Source organism: Gracilinanus agilis, chromosome 3 (assembly GCF_016433145.1).
Source record: "Gracilinanus agilis isolate LMUSP501 chromosome 3, AgileGrace, whole genome shotgun sequence".
Taxonomy (NCBI): Eukaryota; Metazoa; Chordata; class Mammalia; order Didelphimorphia; family Didelphidae; genus Gracilinanus; species Gracilinanus agilis.
The window spans coordinates 52,467,103-52,487,345 of record NC_058132.1 but is presented as its reverse complement, the minus strand read 5'-3'; the positions used below and the strand labels follow the sequence as shown (position 1 = coordinate 52,487,345).

The following is a 20,243-nucleotide window of genomic DNA, read 5'->3' as shown; positions in this document are numbered from 1 at the left end:
CAGTCTGGGACTCTGCGTGGGGTAATAGCGCACAGCTCTTCCAGGAGGCTTAATTTTAGCGCTAAACTCCTTTTCTTAATCTAAGAGTGGTTTTTCTCACTATTTAATAGGTCAGTGTTTTTTCCAAGTTAACCGTTCCAAGGCAGAAGAACTGTAAGAGCTAGGCAATGGGGGTTTAAGTGATTTGCCCAGTGCCACATAGCTAGGAAGTGTGTGAAGCCAAATTTGAACCCAGGACCTCCCATCTCTAGACCCCACTCTGTGTTCACCTAGCAGCCCTGTCCATTAACTCTTTTTTTTTTTTTTAAACCCTTACCTTCTGTCTTGGAGTCAATACTGTGTATTGGTTCCAAGGCAGAAGAGTGGTAAGGGCTAGGCAATGGGGGTCAAGTGACTTGCCCAGGGTCACACAGCTGGGAAGTGTCTGAGGCCAGATTTGAACCTAGGACCTCCCTTCTCTAGGCCTGGCTCTCAATCCACTGAGCTACCCAGCTGCCCCCAGCCATTAACTCTTTATAGGTCAGGAGATGAGAAAATAGCAAATATTCTTTTTGATTTACTTTTGTTACATTGAGTTCCAGTATGCCTCCCTCCCTTCCTGCCCCACTTAGATAAGATCTACATCTGATGTAGCTATGTGTGTGTATCAGTTCTTCCCCTGAAGAAGGCTGGCATCTTCCTTCTTAGGTCCTTTGCAGTTGTTTTGAATATTCATGGAAGGCAGAATAGCTCAGACCTTGAGAGTTACTCTACGATATTGCTGCGACAGCATCCCGCCACGTTCGTCATTTGTCCCGGCGCAGTAGTATTCCCTCACCATCGTATGCCACCACGTATTCAGCCATTCCCCAGCGGATGGGCAGCCCCTCGGTTTCCATTTCTTTGCCACCACAGAGAGCTGCGACCAGTCTTTTAGTCCATAGAGGTTCTTTTCCTTTAGCCCTGATCACCTTTAGGAAAGAGATCTCAGAATGGTATTGCCCGGTCAGCAAATGTTCTATGTAACTTTGTTGTGACAGAACAATTATTGGGGGAGGGGAAGAAACAATGGAGGGGGAGGGTGAAGGGAAGGAAGGATGTGGGCGCCAGCGTGAATGAGTGTGTGTTGGCGGCAGTGCGGCGGGGCAAAGGAGGGAGCGCTGGAAGTGAAAATGCAGGGGCCCCATGGAGAATGTAAGAGCACACGCCCCCCTCCAACTCCCAAGAGAAGCTCCCTCTTGGGTGCAGAGGATGGGCGGCAGCGCCTAGCGGGACTCCTCGAGCTCCGCCCCCTCTCTTCCTCTCCCCCTAGCGACCAATGAGGGAGGCATGGTGGGAGGAGGCCCCGCCCCAGGTCTGCCAGGGGATAAGTCTTAGCGCCGGCGCCCGGAGGGCAGCTGCTGACTCTGGTTCACCTGGAGCAGGTGGCGGCGCCCCCAGCCTCCAGCGCTCAGCACCCAAGGACCCGACAGCCCGAGCAAGGACAGAGATGCCGCAGGAACGGACTGTGCGCCTACAGTTCGGGAACCGCATAGAGGCGGTGTGTGTACTGGGCACCCGGCTCTGGGTCGATGTCTACAGGTGAGAATGCTCCGCCCAGACACCTGCAGTCACACCGGGAGGCCTCCGGGTTAGAGGATAGCCTAGGCATGGCCTCTTCCCTCCCCGCCTCGCCTGCCTCAACACCTGCCCCTGGGCTCCCTCTTCACCCCTCCCTCCTAGACACCCTCCGGGACGTCCTCACTCCTGCCTGCTCCCGTGAGCCCTTAGTCCCCGCTCCCACCCAGGCCTATTGTCCCATCTCCTATTTTCTCTAGTTCCTATCTCCACTGTCTCAAACTCTCCAGTCCCTCTTCTGGCTCCCGGGCCCAGTTTCCCGCACCCTCTCCATCTGCTCGTCTTTGCACCGGTGTTGGCCAAGCAGAGATTCTCTTTTGTCTTTTTTTTTTTTTTAATGCCAGCGTTAATACAGTGCCTGGCACATAGTAGGTGTGTAATAAATGTTTATTGACTGGCCCCTCTTTTCTCCACTACCATCCCGGGCCCATACATCCTCAACCCCCATCCCAGCCCCCCCCCCCCCCCAGTCCCTCCAGTTTCCTCTATCCCTAACCCAGTCTCCACCCCTCCTTGACTCCTTTCTGCTCCCATCCCAGTCCCTCCTCACCCCCTTCCCCTACTCCTCTCTGCCCCTACACAAGTCTTTCTCTGCCCCAATACAGACCAATCTGTGCACTCAAACTGCCCCCTTCCTCTTTCTGCCTTGGTGCATTTCCTTTTCACCCCTTACTTTTACTTCTCCATACCACTAAGCTTTTTATCCTATATATAGTTTTTTATCTCTCTAGCACCCTCCCTCCTACTTCTCTCTCCTCCCTCTGCCTCTCTCATTCTCCTACTTAGATTTCTCTAGTTTCTTCTCTGCTTTTTTCTCTCTTCTCTACCTCTCCTATTCCCACACTATTCCTCTCTTCCTCCTCCATCATTTTCCACTTTTCCCATCACTTTCCTGTCTCTTTCTTGCAGTTTTCCCCACTCCTGCCCCAACTTCATCTCTTTCTCTTAGGCCATTCACCCCAGCTTTCCAATTCTCTTCCTCTCCTTCAGCTACTTCCCTGACCCCAGGTTGGCCTTTCTTTACTCACATTGCCCCCAATCCTTTTCTCCCTGTTCTCAGATGAGCTTTTCTTTCTCCCTTCATCTCAGCTGAGGGCTCTGGAAAGGGTCAGCTCAGATCCAGAGTTTGGCCCCTAGAGAGAATGTGATTCTGGGAATCTTGGCCCCCTGGGGCTGCCCTGCAGCTAATGTTTCAAAGCCCCACAGGGATGACATTAGTGATATTTCCTGAACTCTGACCAATGCCAGAATGCCAGAATCCCTCCCCAGACTTCATCCTCACTGAGCCCCAGAGTCTGGGGTACACCCACCAACTTGTTTCTCACTAAACTAATCCCTAGGCTTGGAGAATGTTGCTTAGATACTCCCAATTGGTCCATTACCCTTTTCTTCTTTGGGTATAAAGGTATATGAAAGGCAGAAGAGGGAGCCTAGCCTTCAGGGGCCAAGCTAGAGATGGCAATAACTAGAACAAGACTCCAAGAAATAGAGGAAGGTATTCCCTTGTTCTACCCCATCCCTCTCCTTGTCTCCTGAATATAAGATGGAAGAAAGGTGTTCCGATTCCCCTGGCAGTATTGCCTATGACATATATATAAACATATCCCAGCCAGAGGAGAAACTCACCAGGTGCCTTCTCTGAGGTAAATGATGAAAGCCCCAGAAACACACTCTTGAACTCTATCCCCAGAGCTTAGCACAGTGCCTGGCAAAAAATAAGTGCTTAGTCAATGCTTGGTGACTGATTGACCAGCCAGACCAATATGGCAGAAACCCAGATTTGGATGGGAGCCCAGAGAGTATCTAATCCAACTTGTATCTGAATAGATATCTGCTCTAAAATAAATAAACCCAGGAGGCCAGGCCATGAAAAGCATCTGGGCATTCAGGCTCCATTGCTCCTTCCCCAATAGGAGAGGGCCCCAGAGCAAAATTCCTACAACTGAGGTACTTGGTTATTATAGAAAGTCCCTTAACTGAAATCAGTTCAGTTCAACAAATCCTTGTTAAGTGTGAAAGGCACTGTAAGGGGGCAGCTAGGTGGAGAGACAGGCCTGGAGGTCTTGTGTTCAAGTCTGAATTCAGATACACACCCTTGGGACCCTGGGCAAGTCACCAGCCCTTGCCACTCTTCTGCCTTGGAATGAATACTTTGTATTGATTCTAAGACAGAAGGTAAGGATTAGGAAGGAAGAAAAAGAAAGACAGACAGTACTAGATATTAGAGATAAAAAGGACAAAGAAAAGTGCCTGATGAGGAGACAAAATATCAGATGTATGAGATACAGTCAGCAGTACTCAGAAGAAATGTAATATCTCTGAGTGCCTATATGAACAAAATAGAGAGGGAGGAAATTAATGAATTGGGCATATAACTTTTAAAAAAGAGGAAAAAAAACAAATTTTAAAACTTCAGATAAAAACTAAGTTGGAAATCATAAAAATCACAGGAGAAATTAATAAAACTGAAATTTTAAAACTACTGAACTAATAAATAAGGCTAGGAGCTGGTTCTTTGAAAAGAAAAATGCCTGCCCTCAAGTCACTTATATTCTACTGAAGATAACCACAAGTGGCAACTAAGTGGCACAGTGGATAGAGTATTGAGCTTGGAATCAGGAAGATTCATCTTCCTACATTCAAATCTGGCCTCAGACAGATACTGTCAAAGTTAATCCTGTTTATACTTCAGTTCCTCATCTATAAAATGAGCAAGAGAAGGAAAGAGCAAACCACTCCAGTATTTTTGCCAAGAAAACCCCAAATGGGGTCACAAAGAGTAGGAAATGGACATGGCTGAAAATACTAAACCATGTTTACACAGATAAATACAAAATATACACAAAATCATTTCAGAGGAAGAAAATGCTAATAACTGGGAAGGATAGGGAAAAGGCTGGTGGAGAAAGTGGTACCAGAGCTGTGCTTGAAAGATAGCTAGGTATTCTCTGAAGAAATGAGCCATGAATGCATTTCAAGCATGTAGGACAACCTGTGCAAAGAGAGAATGTGGTCTATGGGGAACACCTTGCAAACTAATCTAACTGGCACAGAGAGTAAATGTTGGATAATATGAAATAAGATTAGAAAAGTGGGATGAGTGCCAAAGGGTGAAGGGCTTTAAATGCCAACATATGAGGAGTCTGAATTTTATCCTGGAAGCAACAAGGAGCTACTGAAATTTTTTTGTTGTTATTGAACAGGAGAATGATATAGTCAGATATATCTGAAGAATATCCATTTGTCAGGTGTGTGGAAGATGGGATGGAGATAATAACGGCTAAAGGGAGAGACACCAATTAGGAGGCTCCTGCCATGATTCATGCAGGAAGTAACGAGTCCATAAATAAGAGAGCTTTGGTGTAAGAGGAAGAAAAGAGATCAGATGTAAGAAATGGGAAGGTAGAGTTGATAAAAGTTGGCAATTGATTGGATATGGGTGTGCAGGAAAACAGCTGCCTATTGGTAAATTTTTCAGTGTTAGCACTTACACCTCAGAAATTGCAAGTGATGGGGGCAGCTGGGTAGCTCAGTGGATTAAGAGCCAGGCCTAGAGACAGGAGGTCCTAGGTTCAAATCTGGCCTCAGACACTTCCCAGCTGTGTGACCCTGGGAAAGTCACTTGACCCCCATTGCCTAGCCCTCACCACTCTTCTGCCTTGGAGCCAATACACAGTATTGACTCCAAAATGGAAGGTAAGGGTTTAAAAAAAAAAAAAAAGAAATTGCAAGTGCTGCAAATTGGGGCTTGGTTTATTGCTTTATTGATTGGGTAAACTTAAGAAAGAGTTATTAATACAGATTAAACTTATAAATGTGTGTATACTTTCCCGCCCTGGAGAGCCTGGTCATTAAACATTTACCAGCATACTTCTATGTTGTTCCATGAACGTTGTTTAAGCTCAGCAGGCGTTCAATAGAAGGCTCAGCAAATGAAATCATCACCAGACTGAGAGTTCTGGTGATTGTAGGCTAATAATAATAATAGAGCACTTTCAAATTTATTGAGTGCCTTACACAAGTTGTCTCATTTGAACCTCACAATAGAGATGTCAATGACAGCCCTTGGTTGAGGGATGTCAGGGAGAGTGACAGATCATAGATGGCTCTGAGGCTTGCAAATATGGATGACTGGAGGAATGCGTCTTCAACAGGAAAAAGGAAGTTTAGAGGATGGAGAGGTTATTAGGGACATATACTGAGTTCTCTCATGAACATGTTGAGGTACCTCTGGGATATCCAAGTGAAGACGGTAGTTGAAGACACGTTACTGGAATTTAGAGAGAGACTACGTTTAGGAGTCATTAGCAGAGACAATCATAGAACCAGTGAAAACAGATAAGAATGAGAGAGTAAGTGATGGAGCCTCAGAGAGAGAGTGAGTGTCAAAGAGAGAATGAGAAGTGAAGAGGGTGAAGACAGTCATTGTGCCAATGAGAGCTGAAAAGAATGACAGTGAGAGTGGTGATAGAGGAGAGACAGAATGAGAAGCAAAGAGGGCAAGGACAGAGCCCTTGGGAATACTCAACACTTCATGGATGGGAGGATTATGATCATTTCTGACAGGAGATTAAGAAGAAACACTCAGAGAGGTAGAAGAACCAAGAGAGAAGAGTATTATGGAGGCCAAAGGAATAGCCAAGAAGGAGAAAATGGTTGGCACTGTCATAGTGACCAATGTGGACTGGAACAGACTTAAGGGCTATTTAGTCTTATTATATGGGGGGAAGCCCCAAGGGGTTAAAAATCCTTCCCCAAAGTCACACAGCCAACAAGTGGTACAACCAAAATGTGACCGTGGGTCCTCAGACATCTTTTCACTCTGCCTCCTTGTCAGCAAGCTTCTCTTAATTATCAAGCTCTATCACCCCCTAAACTAAGGCTGCATTTGGGGTGGGCTGTCTGTCACCAGGCCTCCTAATCCCCTAAGCCAGTGCTGTCACTGTACACGCCTGTTTATTTACAGTTGGGCATTCTTGGTACTGCCCTGCCAAGATCTCAGCTGGAGGCAAGGAGAGTGAAGAGGGGCCAGGAAAAGGACCAGGGGGAGGAAAGGGTGAGGTGGGGGCGAAGCTCCAATGGGTGCTCTCATTTCCTCCTCTCTGGTCAAATCAATGAGATCAGACAATATAGGGAGGTAGGTCTAGAGGAAGCAGGATAAAGTGGGAAAAGAAAGAAGAAAGTTGGGTTTGGGTGGTTAGGAAAACTCTAGTAATTTGAGCAGGTTGTGGGGTATAGTAACCCAGGACTTAACCTCTCCCCATTCCCCCCCTTCCATCTTCATGTCCCCAAAAGAGTCAATGAGAAGGCAAAGGTCCTCCAAGGTCATCATTCCTTCATTCCCTAAGGAGAAAAAGCCCTGCTGTTCTTTAGGTGTTAGAAAAAACATAGTTATGGAACCCTATTAGAACTGGAATGGAACCCTGGAATAGAGAATGTTACAACCAAGATGCTTAGAGCTAAAGGAACCTTAGAATAGGGAGTCTCCAAACTGGAAGGGCCTGGGGGGCAGATAGGTGGTTCAGTGAATTGAGATCCAGGCCTAGAGATGGGAGGTCCTAGGTTCAAATCGAGCCTCAGATACGTTCTAACTGTGTGATCTTGGGCAAGTCATCTAACTTCCATTGTCTAGTTTTTATTATTCTTCTGCCTTGGAACCAATACACAGTAATGATTCTAAGAAGAAAGGTAAGGTTTTGGTTTGGTTTGGGTTTTTTTTAATCTGGAAGGGATCAAGAACAGAGAATATTAGAACATAGGATGTCAGAGCTGGAAGGGACTTTAGAATAGAGATCCTTAAAGCTGGAAGCAACCTTAGAACAGAAAATGTTAGAAGATTCTTCCACATGGAAGGGAGCTTAGAACTGAGAATGTTAGAATATAGACTCTATATTATAGAGCATCAGAGCTAGAAGGAGTTTTGGAATCCTTTAGAGCTAGAATGGACTTTAGAACAGATTGTTGGAAAAAGGGCTCTTGGAACTAGGCAGCACCTAAGAACAGAAGACCTCCAAACTAGGAAAAACCTTAGAATGGAGAGCTTTAGAACACAGGATTTCTGAGCTAGGGTGGACTCTTGAATATAGAACCTTATAGCTTATAGGGATCTTTCGGTCATTTTAAGATGAATATTGCTATTTCTTTCAAAACTCCAGACCCTGTGACTCCTCCTAAGGACAGTGAATGGCCTAGAATGGGGTCTTAGATTGCTAAGTATTCCTAGAGTTCCTAAGGCTTAATTGACACAGCCCCTAAGGTACTTCTCAATGGGGAAGATGAGCAGCCAATTGAAGGAGCCTATGGCCACACTTCCTGTCCACTAATGACTTCTCTGCAGTGTGGTTGGGTTCCTCATAGCAGCCCAGGTGGTGGCATCCCAGCCAGAAGGTCAAATTTGAACCCAGGTCCTCCCAACTCCGGGCCTGGCTCTCTATCCAGCTGTGCTACCTAGCCACCCCCTAATAGAAAGCACTTTAAAGGTTTGCTGATTAATAGTGTACAAAGTGCTTTGCATGGGATATCACATTTGATCTTCACAAACACCCTGTAAAGTAGTCGTGTTAGTATTATAATCCCTATTTCACAGATGTAAAGACTGAGATGTGGAGAGGCTCAACCACCTTTCCAAGGTTCTGCATCTAGTAAGTTTCTGATCTAGGGTTCAAATCCAGGTCTTCTGGGTGTTCATATTCATATAGCATCCCTAACTATCCATCGGAGGTGCTATTTTAGGATCATTCATCAGTTTGGGATTATCTGTGCCGTCTTTGCCCCGACATTATGTGGCTGGTGCCCTGAGCTGAGAAATGACTGGATTTGGAGTTGGCCATCCCTCCCACCCTAACCCTACAGAGCAGGGCACACATATGTGTGGCGTGGCCACTTCAGGGGCACGGAGAGGATTGTTTTGAGCTGGAACCAATCCCAGCCACCCCACCCTTCCCGGAACCTGTCAGAGCTCGTGGGGAACTTGGTCCCAAGGCGTGATCAGATGGCCCCCATAAATCAGGGCAACACCCCTGCATGTCTAGCCCTAAAAAGGCTGGCTTCTGCCAGGAGTGGCACCAGGGACAGGTGTCCAATTGCAATGCCAAGGCCCTGAGGGAGGAGGCTACCTTTGAGGGACAGGAGTCTAGGCTGGACAGCAGCCCCTGCTCCAACCCCCTGGGCACCTTATTTTCCCTGGTGGAAGCGGATTGTGTGGAGGGAAGGTTCAAGGCAACCACAGATGAGACTGCTTTGTTTAGGACAGAGAACCCCTGCCTAATGGCTCAGAGACAGGAAAGATCTTGCCCACATCATACAGAGAACTAAGGAGCAAATCTGGGACTAGAACACAAGCATTCCATCCCCTGGGCCAGGGCTCTGGCTATTTAACTGTGTCTACATCACACTCTTTATCTCATCCCTGGGAGTAAGAGAAGGTCAAGAATGACAGCTACGAGGCACAGTGGTTAGAACACCATGCCTGGAGTCAGGAAGACCTAACTTCAAGTCTAGCCTCAGATATTTAACTGTGTGACCCTGAGCAAGTCATTTCACTCTGTTTGCCTTGGTTTCCTCATCTGTAAAAAAAGCTGGAAAAGGAAATGGCAAATTATTCTAATATCTTTGCCAAGAAAATCCCAAAATGGGTCTTGAAGAATCAAACATGACTAAAAAACAATCGAACGACAACCCCAAAGAATGGTGAACTTCATTTTACAGATGGAAAAACTCTAGAGCACACAGAGGTAAAAGAACAGTCTGTCTTTTTTTTTAATTTATTTACCTAAGACCAAGATGAGAATAAAGGAAAAAAGACTTAAAGCTGAAGGGGATCTTGGAGGCCAATGACTTGCTCAAGGTCACACAGGTTCTGAGCCAGAGTCAGAATTCAAACCCAGATCCTTTAACTCCAAACCCAGGGTTCTTTCCACTAATCTATGATGTCTTCCCAATGAAAATTCATTAAAGGTTGATGTGCCATACTAGAAAGAGCTTTGGCTCTGGCCAAGAGAAGAGATGGGTTCAAATGTGAGCTCTGCCATTTACTAACTGGGCCATGACCTTGAGCAAGTTCTTCCTTCTCTCTTATGCTTAGTTCTCTCACCTCTAAAATGGGTATAATAATGCTTCCACTGCCTGCCATGCCAGAGTTGTTGTATATGTCATTTCAACAGACCCCAGAGACAGTTAGATAATACAGTTGACACAGCACTGAGCCTGAAGTCAGGAAGACCTGAGTTCAGATCCACCCTTGGACACTTACTAGCTGTCTGACCTCAGGCAAGACATTTCAGGGCCGCCTGCCTCAGTTTTCTCATCTGTAAAATGGGGATAAAAAATAGTGTTGTTGTGAGGATCAGGTAAGATATTTCTAAAACACATAACACAGAGTCCAGAACATGACAGGTTTTCTCCCAGTTATTCCCTCTTTCTTCTATCATGTGGGAAACTCCTTTGAACTTGAATTGCTGTTGTTCAGTCATTCTAATTATGTCTGACTCTTGGTGGCCCCATTTGGGGTTTTCTTGGCCAAGATACTGGAGTGATTTGCCATTTCCTTCTCCAACTCATTTGACAGATGAGGAACTGAGGCAAACAGGGTGAAGTGACTTGCCCAGGATCATACAGCTAGCTTGACTACTAAAGGTTAAATGAGACAGTATGAGCAAAGGGTTTTGTAAGCCCCAAAGTCTATTATTCCTGTTATTTTTTGTCTTGTGGGATGCAGTCAAGGACAAAGGGTGCATCTTGGAGACAAGAAGCCTTGCCCCTTACATAAATTACTTGTATGACTATGAGAAAGTCATTTAACCTCTCAGTGCAGGTAATGAGTTGATCAGGAGAGGGATTTTCCACACCAGGAGTCCCCTGTCTTCATGAAATCCTAGATTAAGAACATATATATGATACATGCATGTGTATATGTCTTTTTATACACACATATATACACTAGGCTGTGACCTTAGAGCAGAAGGAGAACTTGCAGAATGTCATAGTAGAAAAATCATAGATTTGTAGTCCAAGGGTCAGCATTCAAATCCTGCCTCAGATAAATACTAGCTATGTACATCACCTAACCTGTATGTGCCTCTGTTTCTTCGTCTATAAGATGAGGCAGATGGACTTCCCCTCTAAGGTTCCTATGAGCCCTAAATCTTCAAGCCTCTGATCCTGGTTCTCCCATTTAGTTCTTTGGGCAAATGTTTTAGTAAAGATGCTACTAAACTGGAACGAGCCTGGGGTAAATCTCAGGACTCCTTCTTCCAATATTTTTTATCTTGGGCAAGTTATATTTCCTCAAAAATCCTGCACTATCTTTTCTATTGTCCATACAATGGAAAATCCCTCCCTCCCATTACCTGCAAAACTGATTGTTGTAATTCTGAAGTACAACTATGATGCATCTTGGGGTTTTTTTGGTTTCTTTATTTTTGTTTTCAGTGTCTTTCAGTCTCCATCTGTATGTTGTTGTCTTCCTCCAATATATTGAGGCAGTTTTCCATCATGATCTCCTAATTATGTTATTCAAGTATTTTTATTTATAATATATTCCTTGAAGACACTCTTTATATTATCTCTTTGCATCCTATTTTGCTCTTCTTGTTTTGCAAAGTTATTAAATTATCTCGATCTTGTTTTTATTTTGTTTAATAAACATTCCTTTTGCCTCAAAAAAAAGTTACATTCCCTCTGGGCCTCAGCCAAAGTTCTTTACAAAACAAATTAATTCATGATTCCAGTGAAATCCATGGTGATCAGGCTGACTTCCAAGGAATCAGGGTAACTGAGAGGAAATGGCCTGAGGTTTCAGAATAAGGTTCAAATTTGGGCATGGCCAATGCCAGAATTGATTTTGTTTGATTCTGTATATCTGTTCCAGGGGCTCTGTTTTCCTTTTCTTTTCTTTTCTTTCCTTTCCTTTCCTTTTCTTTTTTCTTTTCTTTCTTCAATGGGAGGAGGAGCAGAGGGATGATGTTTTCAGAAGAATAGTTATAGGGTAGCAAAAAAAATGTTTTAAATGATGGAGGCGTCTTTAAAAAAAAATTTAACAATATAAGGAGGTCAGACTAACAGGATAGTTTTGAAAGTACAGGTTGAACATACAGACTTAAAAAGAAAAGTCTGCCATACACCATAGGGACCTACATTACCATGAACAATTTTTTTTATTGTTCTCTTGTATATAAGGAAAGGCTCACTTTATTTCATGCTTAAGTTCAGACTAAAAATAAGATGTTTAAAAATTAGAAGAGGAGAGGGAAGCTAGGTGACTCAGTGGATTGAGAGCCAAGACTAGAGACAGGAGGTTCTGGGTTCAAAGCTGGCCTCAGACATTTCCTAGCTGAGTGACCCTGGACAAGTGATTTAATCCCCATCGCTTAGCCCTTAACGTTCTTCTGCCTTGGAACCAATACACAGTATTGATTCTAAGATGGAAGATAAGGGGTTTTTGGCCAGGGTGGGGTGCGGGTGAACTAGGGAGGGGGTGATGAAGAGGATTAGGAACAAGACATAGGAAGGGGCAGGAAGGAGCTTGGAGAGTGGCACAGATCCCCGTCCACTGAAGCTCTCTGGGGTTACTGTGACCCTGGCCAGATTCTTGCCCACAGGCTCCAGAGACAGGTGGAATGCAAAGGCTGTCACCTTGTAAACACTAGCTCATGCCCCCTACAAGGATGCCAATGAGGCCCCTTGTACTAGTCAGAGGATCAGGGAACCCTGAGCACTTTCCTTTACCTCCCTCTCACTCCCTAAGCTGCCAGGAAAGGTTGGCATTAATGAGGTCCAAGGCAAATGGTGTTATTGAAATGACTTCCATGCCAACCGGGAATAGTACTTTGTGCCCCAGTCTACTACTCCCAATCCCGCCTCTTTGGGAGGGAATTGGGCTCTGTCACTCTCAAGTGAGGAGAGCAAAAAGACCTGCCAGAAATCGTACAGGAATTTGGGTACCTCACCAGTATGTCCCAGCTAGAACCCCAGAGGTCCATAGTCTATAGCTTAGCAAGCTGAACCAAGGTGGTGCTCTCTCCAGTGATCTTTCATTCTGAAACCTGATCAAAACCCTCCAGGAAACTTTCTTCAACCCTTCCCAGAGTCAGATCTTCCTTGGTATTCTCTTAACATTTATCAAATTATGGCAACTGCCTAACTTAGAAACAGGCTAAGAACTCCTGGAGGTCAAAGACTAGATCTTATATACTCACTCCATTTGGCTAAAGGTTCCCTGAGAGCAGGGACTGTGGAGATCCACGAGGTCAGAGATTGGGCCTCCTTCCCCTCTGTACCCTCATGGTGCCTAGATTGATATTATTCGGCCTCAAGGCATCATAGATCCTCTAGTCTTCTTCGGTTCTCTTAATCTGGGGTTCTGGGAATACGTAGGTATGTGTGCTTTCATGTCTCGATAACTTATTTTAATATCATTGCTTTCCTTGTAATCCTATGAATTTTATTTGATGCCTTTAAAAATACGATTCTGAAAAGGAGCCCATGAGTGTCACCAGATTACCAAAGATAGTATGGGGGTAGGTTTAAGAACTCCTGGTCTTGTGCTCTGTTTAATCATCCCCACACACATCCCACACCTCCCCACCCTGCCGTTGCATCCTCTAGTCCTCTCATAACTGCTTTACAACATGACTAGACTTCTAGCCTGTGACCCGTAAGGACAGCCCCTCAGTAAGGGCATCTGTCCTTGGCACAGATGACGCCAACTGGGAACCCCCTCAGCTGGTTGAATGGGCTCTTTTGTTGTTTGTATTTGGAGCCTGCTCTTAGAATAGCTGTTTGCTCAAGCTTGGTGCCTGGGGAAATGGAGATCTCGGTTCTGAGGCTGAGCTGTTAACCCTCAAAGCCCCATCTGGGCAGAGGGATAGCAGAATTAATTATGAGAATCATGATATTATTTATTATTAATAATAATAATAACTGAAGTTTCTATAACACTTGAAAATTTGAATAGATCAACCTTGAGGTCATTATAAGTGTTAATATCCTCGTTTTAAAGATAGGGAAACTGAGACTCAGAAACGAAGTGACTTACCCATAAACACAGGAGGCAAATGCCAGAGAAATGATTGACATCCCATCCAGGTCTCCTTGATTCCAAGTTCTTCACTCTGCCTATGACAATAGGTGGGGGGGGGGGGAGGAGAAAGAGAGATGGGAGGGAGAAAATGGGCAGGGACCTAGTCAGCTTCTCCTAGAGGGGGGTTTATTGGAGGGGGAGGCTGTCACCCATAGTCCAGGGTCTGATCCTTATCCTTACATACCCAGAAACTTGGTTTTTTACGATATTTTTCCAAAGGATATTAGTTTTGAAAAATCAGTTTATGCTAACCAACTCACAGGAAAGAAACTTGAGTCAACAATTGGAAAAGCTGAGTTTGACTTTAGAATCTGCCCCTGATTGGACCTCAGTTTCCTTACTGGTAAAAATGAAGAGACTGGAGAAAGTGATCTTGGAGAATAGAGAGGGTCAGAGTTGGAAGGAGTCTCTGTCCTCAGGTCCTCTCAAGCTCTGGCATTCTCTGATCTAAAGGCCCTCCTGGCACTGATAGTCTAAGATCCCACAAGCCTTATTCCTCAGCATGATTGCCAATTTGTTAATTTGCAATGGGAGATACAGGTTTTCAGGAACGGGGATGCTGGAATCTGTTAGATATAATGTATATCTCCCCATAGAGCGTCAGATGAACATGGACTCATTCTTCTCGGGATTTCCTTTCCCTAGACTTGTCCTTAGAACAGTGTCCCCACACATAACAAGAGACTAAGAAATGTTTGTGACTGACTAGACCTCCTCCTTCTTTTCCTGAAACAATATTACCTCCATCCTGTTACAATACAACTAAGTAGCTTTCTTTAGAGTAGAGATATTTTCCACTGAGATCTTTCTAAAGAGTTTTCAGGAAAAGCTCTGCTCCCAGTAGATACCTTACCCTCCAGGAATTGAATTTCAAAGATACCCTAGGCACCTGGGCAAGTCATTCAGGAAATCACCTCTGGGGACTACAGATGGTTTATTTTACCCAATTTCAGAGGATCATTCTTTTCTAAGCTCCTCCCCAAATTCTGTGAGTATCCTCTCTTAGTAATGCACCAACTAGAGAAATCTCACAAAATATGAGAATGTCAGAGCTAGGAGGGCTCTTAGAACCCAGAATGTCAGAGTTGGGAGAAACCTTAGAACACAGGATGTCAGAGCTGGGAGAGACCTTAGAAAACAGAATGTAAGAGCTGGGAGGACCCTTAGAACCCAGAATGTCAGAGTTGGGAGGACCCTTAGAACCCAGAATGTCAGGGTTGGGAGAAACCTTAGAACCCAGAATGTCAGAACCAGGAGGACCTTTAGAAACCAGAATGTCAGAGTTGGGAGGACCCTTAGAACCCAGAATGTCAGAACTAGGAGGACCTTTAGAAATCAGAATGTAAGAGCTGGGAGGACCTTTAGAAACCAGAATGTCAGAGTTGGTGAAGGACCTTAGAATCAAGAATGTCAGAGCTTGGAGGGCTATTAGAAGACAGTATCGGGTTTGTGACAGACCCAAGAACAAGTGAAGTAGAGCTGGGAGAGGTTTCAGAGTTAACCTAGTCTGGTCCTTTATATTACAAAGAGAGAAACTGATTGAGAATGTGACCTACCCAAGGTCACCTGGTGAATTAGCAGTAATATTTGCTCTTTGATTCACATTACACAGGCCTTTAAAGCCAGTGGATCAGTGCCCTTTCCATATACCCCAGATGGCATGTTGGTGTTTTGCTAACAAACCCCAAGTGAAGCCCACATAATCCCCTGTTATCTCCTGTCCAAATTTAGCTTCACAAGGCACACAAAAAAACAAGTCACAGCCCCAGGACCTGACCTTCTGTAAGCCTGTAAAATCAATAGAATTTGTCATGTGGGGTTGGAGCCCACCACTGTCCCTCCTCCCCCCCTTCTCTGGACAACTCTCCAAGTGTTGGTTCTCCCTGATCCCTAAGCCAGCTGTCATTTGGGAAGGATATGATGAACTGATTCACACCAAGGCGTTAGTGACTAATAATGACACAGTGGGATGCCCTCTCCCTGGTGTCCATGTACTTACTAGACAGGCGACAGCCTAAAGGAAATGCAGTGTAAGTGGTGGCCCTTCAAACAATGGAGACTGGCCAGAGTGGAAACAGTCTGATTCAGGCGCATAAGTGCTACCTTAGTATCAGCACAGCACACAGGAGTGTCCTTAAAGATCAAAAGGAAGGAGCAGCTAGGGTGGCTCAGTAGATAGAGAACCAGCCTGGAGATAGGAGATCCTGGGTTCGATTCTGGCCTGAAATATTTCCAAGCTGTGTGACTCTGAGCAAGTCACCTAACCTCCATTACCTAGCACTTATTGCTCTTCTGTCTTGGAACTGTTATTTAGTTTCTATTCTAAAAGAAGGTAAGATCAGTGGAGTGAGAGTCAGGCCTAGAGACAGGAGGTCCTAGGTTCAAACCTGGCCTCAGCCACTACACAGCTGTGTGACCCTGGGCAAGTCACTTGACCCCCATTGCCCACCCTTACCAATCTTCCACCTATGAGACAATACACCGAAGTACAAGGGTTTAAAAAAAAAAAAGTAAAACTAAAAGAAGGTAAGAGTTTAAAAAGAAATCTTCAAGGAAGCACACAAGCTGATTAGTGGGGAGATTTGGGGCAAGCACAGTTCCATTTCCTGAACCTCAAATCCCTCATCTATAAAAGTGGCTTTGATTAGATCTTTCCTAAGGTCCCTCCCAGCTCTGACATTCTCTGTTCTAAGGTCTCTCCCAGCTCTGACCTTCTCTGTTCTAAGGTCTCTCCCAGCTCTGACATTCTCTGTTCTAAGGTCTCTCCACCTCTCACATTGTATGTTCTAAGGTCCCTCTTAGCTCTGCCATTCTGGGTTCTAAGGGCCTTCCCACCTCTGGCCTTACAAGGCTTATTCTAATTTTAAGATTCTAGATTTTTTAAATCTCTCATTTGATCCCCCTTAGAGCCACATGAAAGCCTCTCCATGACCCAACCCTTCTCCCTTTTATAGTGCAGCCCCTGCTGATGCCAAGACCTTCAGCCTGAAACACACAGATGCTGTACAGGTAGAAGCAGTGATTGACGGCCAAGCTGAGGAGGCCACAGCCAATGGCAAGCAACGATGGGCCCTCTCCCCGAGGACTATCCTCCGTCTCAGCATGAGCCAGCCCAGCACAGAAGTCAGCAATGACAAGGTACAGGGACGTAGAGGGTTGGCTTTGGGGCAGGAGTAGAGGAGGAGGATCCACAAGGTCAGCAGTAGGAGAGGGCATCTCAAAGTTAGAAGGGACTATGACAGTGTCTTTATCTTGAGCCGAGGGCCCAAAGAGGGAAAACATCTATCCTCGGCTTAACCAATATAGTTTCCTACAAGAAGCAAATGCATGATGGGAGAGAACAGGCTTGGTAGGCTAAGAAGGGGGAGTGGGGGGATTTGCACAGTGTTCTGGAATGTCATCAGCTACCTTCCTTTTTTCCTTCTCCCACTGTGGATCCCCAGGTCACCGTCAGCTATTATGGGGAAGAAGGCAATATGCCCATTGACCAAGCTGGCCTTTTTCTCACGGCTATTGGTAAGTGGCCACCAATATTCTAGAGCTCCTGACTCTCCTAAGGGTTGATATGCACCACTTAGCATCATAGAATTCTCAACCTTCAGTGAGAGGAAAGGCCTTAAAAGATGGACATTCCGAATATAGAATGTTAGAGCTGGCAAGGGCCTTAGAACATACATTTTCAGGTGTGAAAGGGACCTTAGAACAGAGAACATCAGAGGTGGTAGAACCCTTAGAATACAAAATGTCAAGACTATATATAAAGAAGCCTTAGGACAGAAAATATCAGAGCTGGTAGAACCTTAGAATACACATCAGAAAAGGACCTTAGAACAGAGATCATCAGAGCCAGTAGGCCCCTTACAATACACATCAGAACTAGAAAAGGACCTTAGTACAGAGATTGTCAGAGCCAGTGGATGCCTTAGAATACACATCAGAACTAGAAAAGGACCTTAGAACAGAGATTGGCAGAGCCAATAGGCCCCTTAGAATACACATCAGAACTAGAAGGAGTTTGAGCTGAGAATGTCAGGAACCTTAGAACATAGGATGTCAGAACTAGATAGAGACCTTGGAACAGAGAATGCCACAGCTAAGGAGGCCCTCAAAACTTGAATTGTTTGAATGTAGAAGATCACACTGGGATGTGACCATCTACTCCAACCCCCTTGTTCTATAGATGAGGAAACACAGGCCCTAAGATTATTCAAGAACATTGAATGAGCTAATGACAGCTAACACCATTTTCAATCAGATTTGGCTCAGGCAGTTTTTCAGCTCTGCAGACTTCTCCTGAATAATGCAGACTCACCAAGGAATGCAGGGAGTGCCCAGTGCTCCTTGGCTCTGAACCCTGGTGTCCTGCATTCTGCCAGAGCTCCATCAGTGACTCCCCCTGAGCTAAGCACCCTGTATTTCAAGCTCCTCATGCTGATCACTTTGGGGAGAGAGAAAGAGACAGGACAGGGTCAGGACAGGAACAGAGGCAGCCAAACTTGGGGTCTGAGTGAGTGTAACCAGAGATCCCAGGGTGGTAGCCATTAGTTCTGTGTTGACCAGCCCAATGGGCATAGGGACTGAGCTGTCTCAGGTAACATCTGGAACTAGCCCTTTCAGAAACCTAATCTCACTGTGACCCTATTGTGAACCGGACTTGGAAGAGCTCTATCAGGCAGAGCATAGGGAACAGACATTAGACCCTGCTGAAGGCTATCCAGGTCAGAGACAGGATTTGAATCCAGACCCTCTGGCTCCAAACTACTTTTCCTTCCACAACCATACACTTCCTGTTGTGAGTTGTTCCAACAGCTTATCCGACCCTCTGTGAAAGGAAGCTATGGAAGAGAAGGTGGTCCTTAACCTAGAGAAATGGCTGGATGATCTCCTGGGATCATCATCTTCCAGCTGTAAGAATCTACAGTTCTAACCTCAACAAGACGTATTCCTCGGGAGGCAGTTTTGGACTCTACCCTGGAAGGAAGGGAAGGAGGGAGGGATGACAAATATTATCTTTTTTTCTTTCCCTTTTTGGACCACAATGTGATTTTACAAGTGAAGGGAACTCCTAGTGAGGAACTTCCTTTTCCAATGCAGACCAGCAATTTGGCTATAACTAATATAGGTGGGCAGCTGGTCAGCCAGAAATATTTATGAAGTGGCCTATGTGCCAGACATTGTGCTAAAGGTTCAAAAAGAGGCAAAAGATAGTCCCTGCCCTCAGGGAGTTCACAATCTAATGGAATAGACAACAAGCAAGCAGATATATTCAAATAAACTATAGACAGGATAAACTGGTCTGGAAGAAGTGGTCTAGGCTGGCTATATATGTCCATGGAGGACTTGAACCCAGGTTTACCTGACTTTAAGGTGAGCTCTTTATCTGCTAATCATTTCCTCCTCATTCCCATTTTGTAGCTGAGAAAACTGAGGTTCAGAGAGATTAATATTGGTATTCATTCCTTGATTTTCCTACTATTTAACACACTTCTATTAGGAGAGGGACAGTGGGCAGGATTATCTCTACAGAAGCCTCAGTCTTAGGACAAAAGAAGTTTGAATAACAAACCTCCTCCCCGCAAATTCCTTCCTCCAACCTAGTTATCCCAATGGAGGCAACGCTGGAGTACAGCAGAAAACTTAGTGGGTAACAGGTAGCCTGAGGGGGAGCATGGTATGAAAATAGAGAAGAGGCTCATAGGACCAGAGATTTAGAGTACAAAGGAACCCTAAGGTGCATCTAGCTCAAATATCTCATTTTACAGATGGAGAAACCGAGGCCCAGTGAGATCCTAGATTCCTAAAATCAGAGCAGGAAGAAATTTTATATGATATCTAACCCAATTGTCTCATTTTAAATATGGGAAAACCGAGACCCAGAGTGGTTCGACTTGCTGACGGTCACACAAATAATTAATAAGTGTCAGAAGTAAAGTTGGGAGCCCAGATCTTCTGCTTTCAGAACCGAGGCTTTTTTCAAGGTGCCACATGGGAGCTTTGGTGATGGAGAGGGACTTATCAGCTGCTAGTATGTACATGTCCTCTGCCCCTAAAGTCTGGGGACCCACCCCAGCATGATCACTCTAATTTGCCAGCCCAGGAAGCTGGGCACCAAGCCATGGAGGAGGTGGGGGGAGAGGGGGGCGGAGGATGGACCTATGGTAAGGTATTAGTAGCTAGAGTTCTGAGGCTGAGGAGGGAAGAGAGGGGAACCAAGGTAGGCAGGAGGCAGGCAGGCAGCAGCCTCTCATGCCATCTCCACCCCCCAGATTACCCTGAACCCAATCCCCTTGACATTTCCCCTTAATCTGCCCACCATCGGTGGGTGTACCACCTGATAGCTCTGGACTATTTTGGGGAGCTGACCTAGGAGCCAGAGACTTTGGAAAATCTCTCCCTGGCCCCAAAGCCAGATTCTCCCAACCTCATCCTACCACCACCTCCAACACACACCCAGAGGATTGGCGTGCCTAACTCCCCCAGCATTTCGACCTCATCCACATTTTAAAATTGCTCTCTGATGAGGAGGAGGGTCAAAGGAGTTCCAGAAATATGATTCAAGGCTACCAGA

The 20,243-nt window shown here is 45.3% G+C and overlaps 1 protein-coding gene across 1 annotated transcript in view; it reads left to right on the top strand.

Annotated features, from left to right (window-relative positions):
* The first annotated feature begins 1,468 nt into the window (after window positions 1-1,468).
* Window positions 1,469-20,243, top strand: part of PADI2 (peptidyl arginine deiminase 2) — a 69,716-nt gene continuing 50,941 nt past the window's right edge. The window contains exons 1-3 of the mRNA XM_044667803.1: window positions 1,469-1,560; window positions 16,630-16,813; window positions 17,119-17,191. Coding sequence (XP_044523738.1) covers window positions 1,469-1,560; window positions 16,630-16,813; window positions 17,119-17,191 — 349 coding nt within the window. The remainder of the gene's footprint in view (window positions 1,561-16,629; window positions 16,814-17,118; window positions 17,192-20,243) is intronic.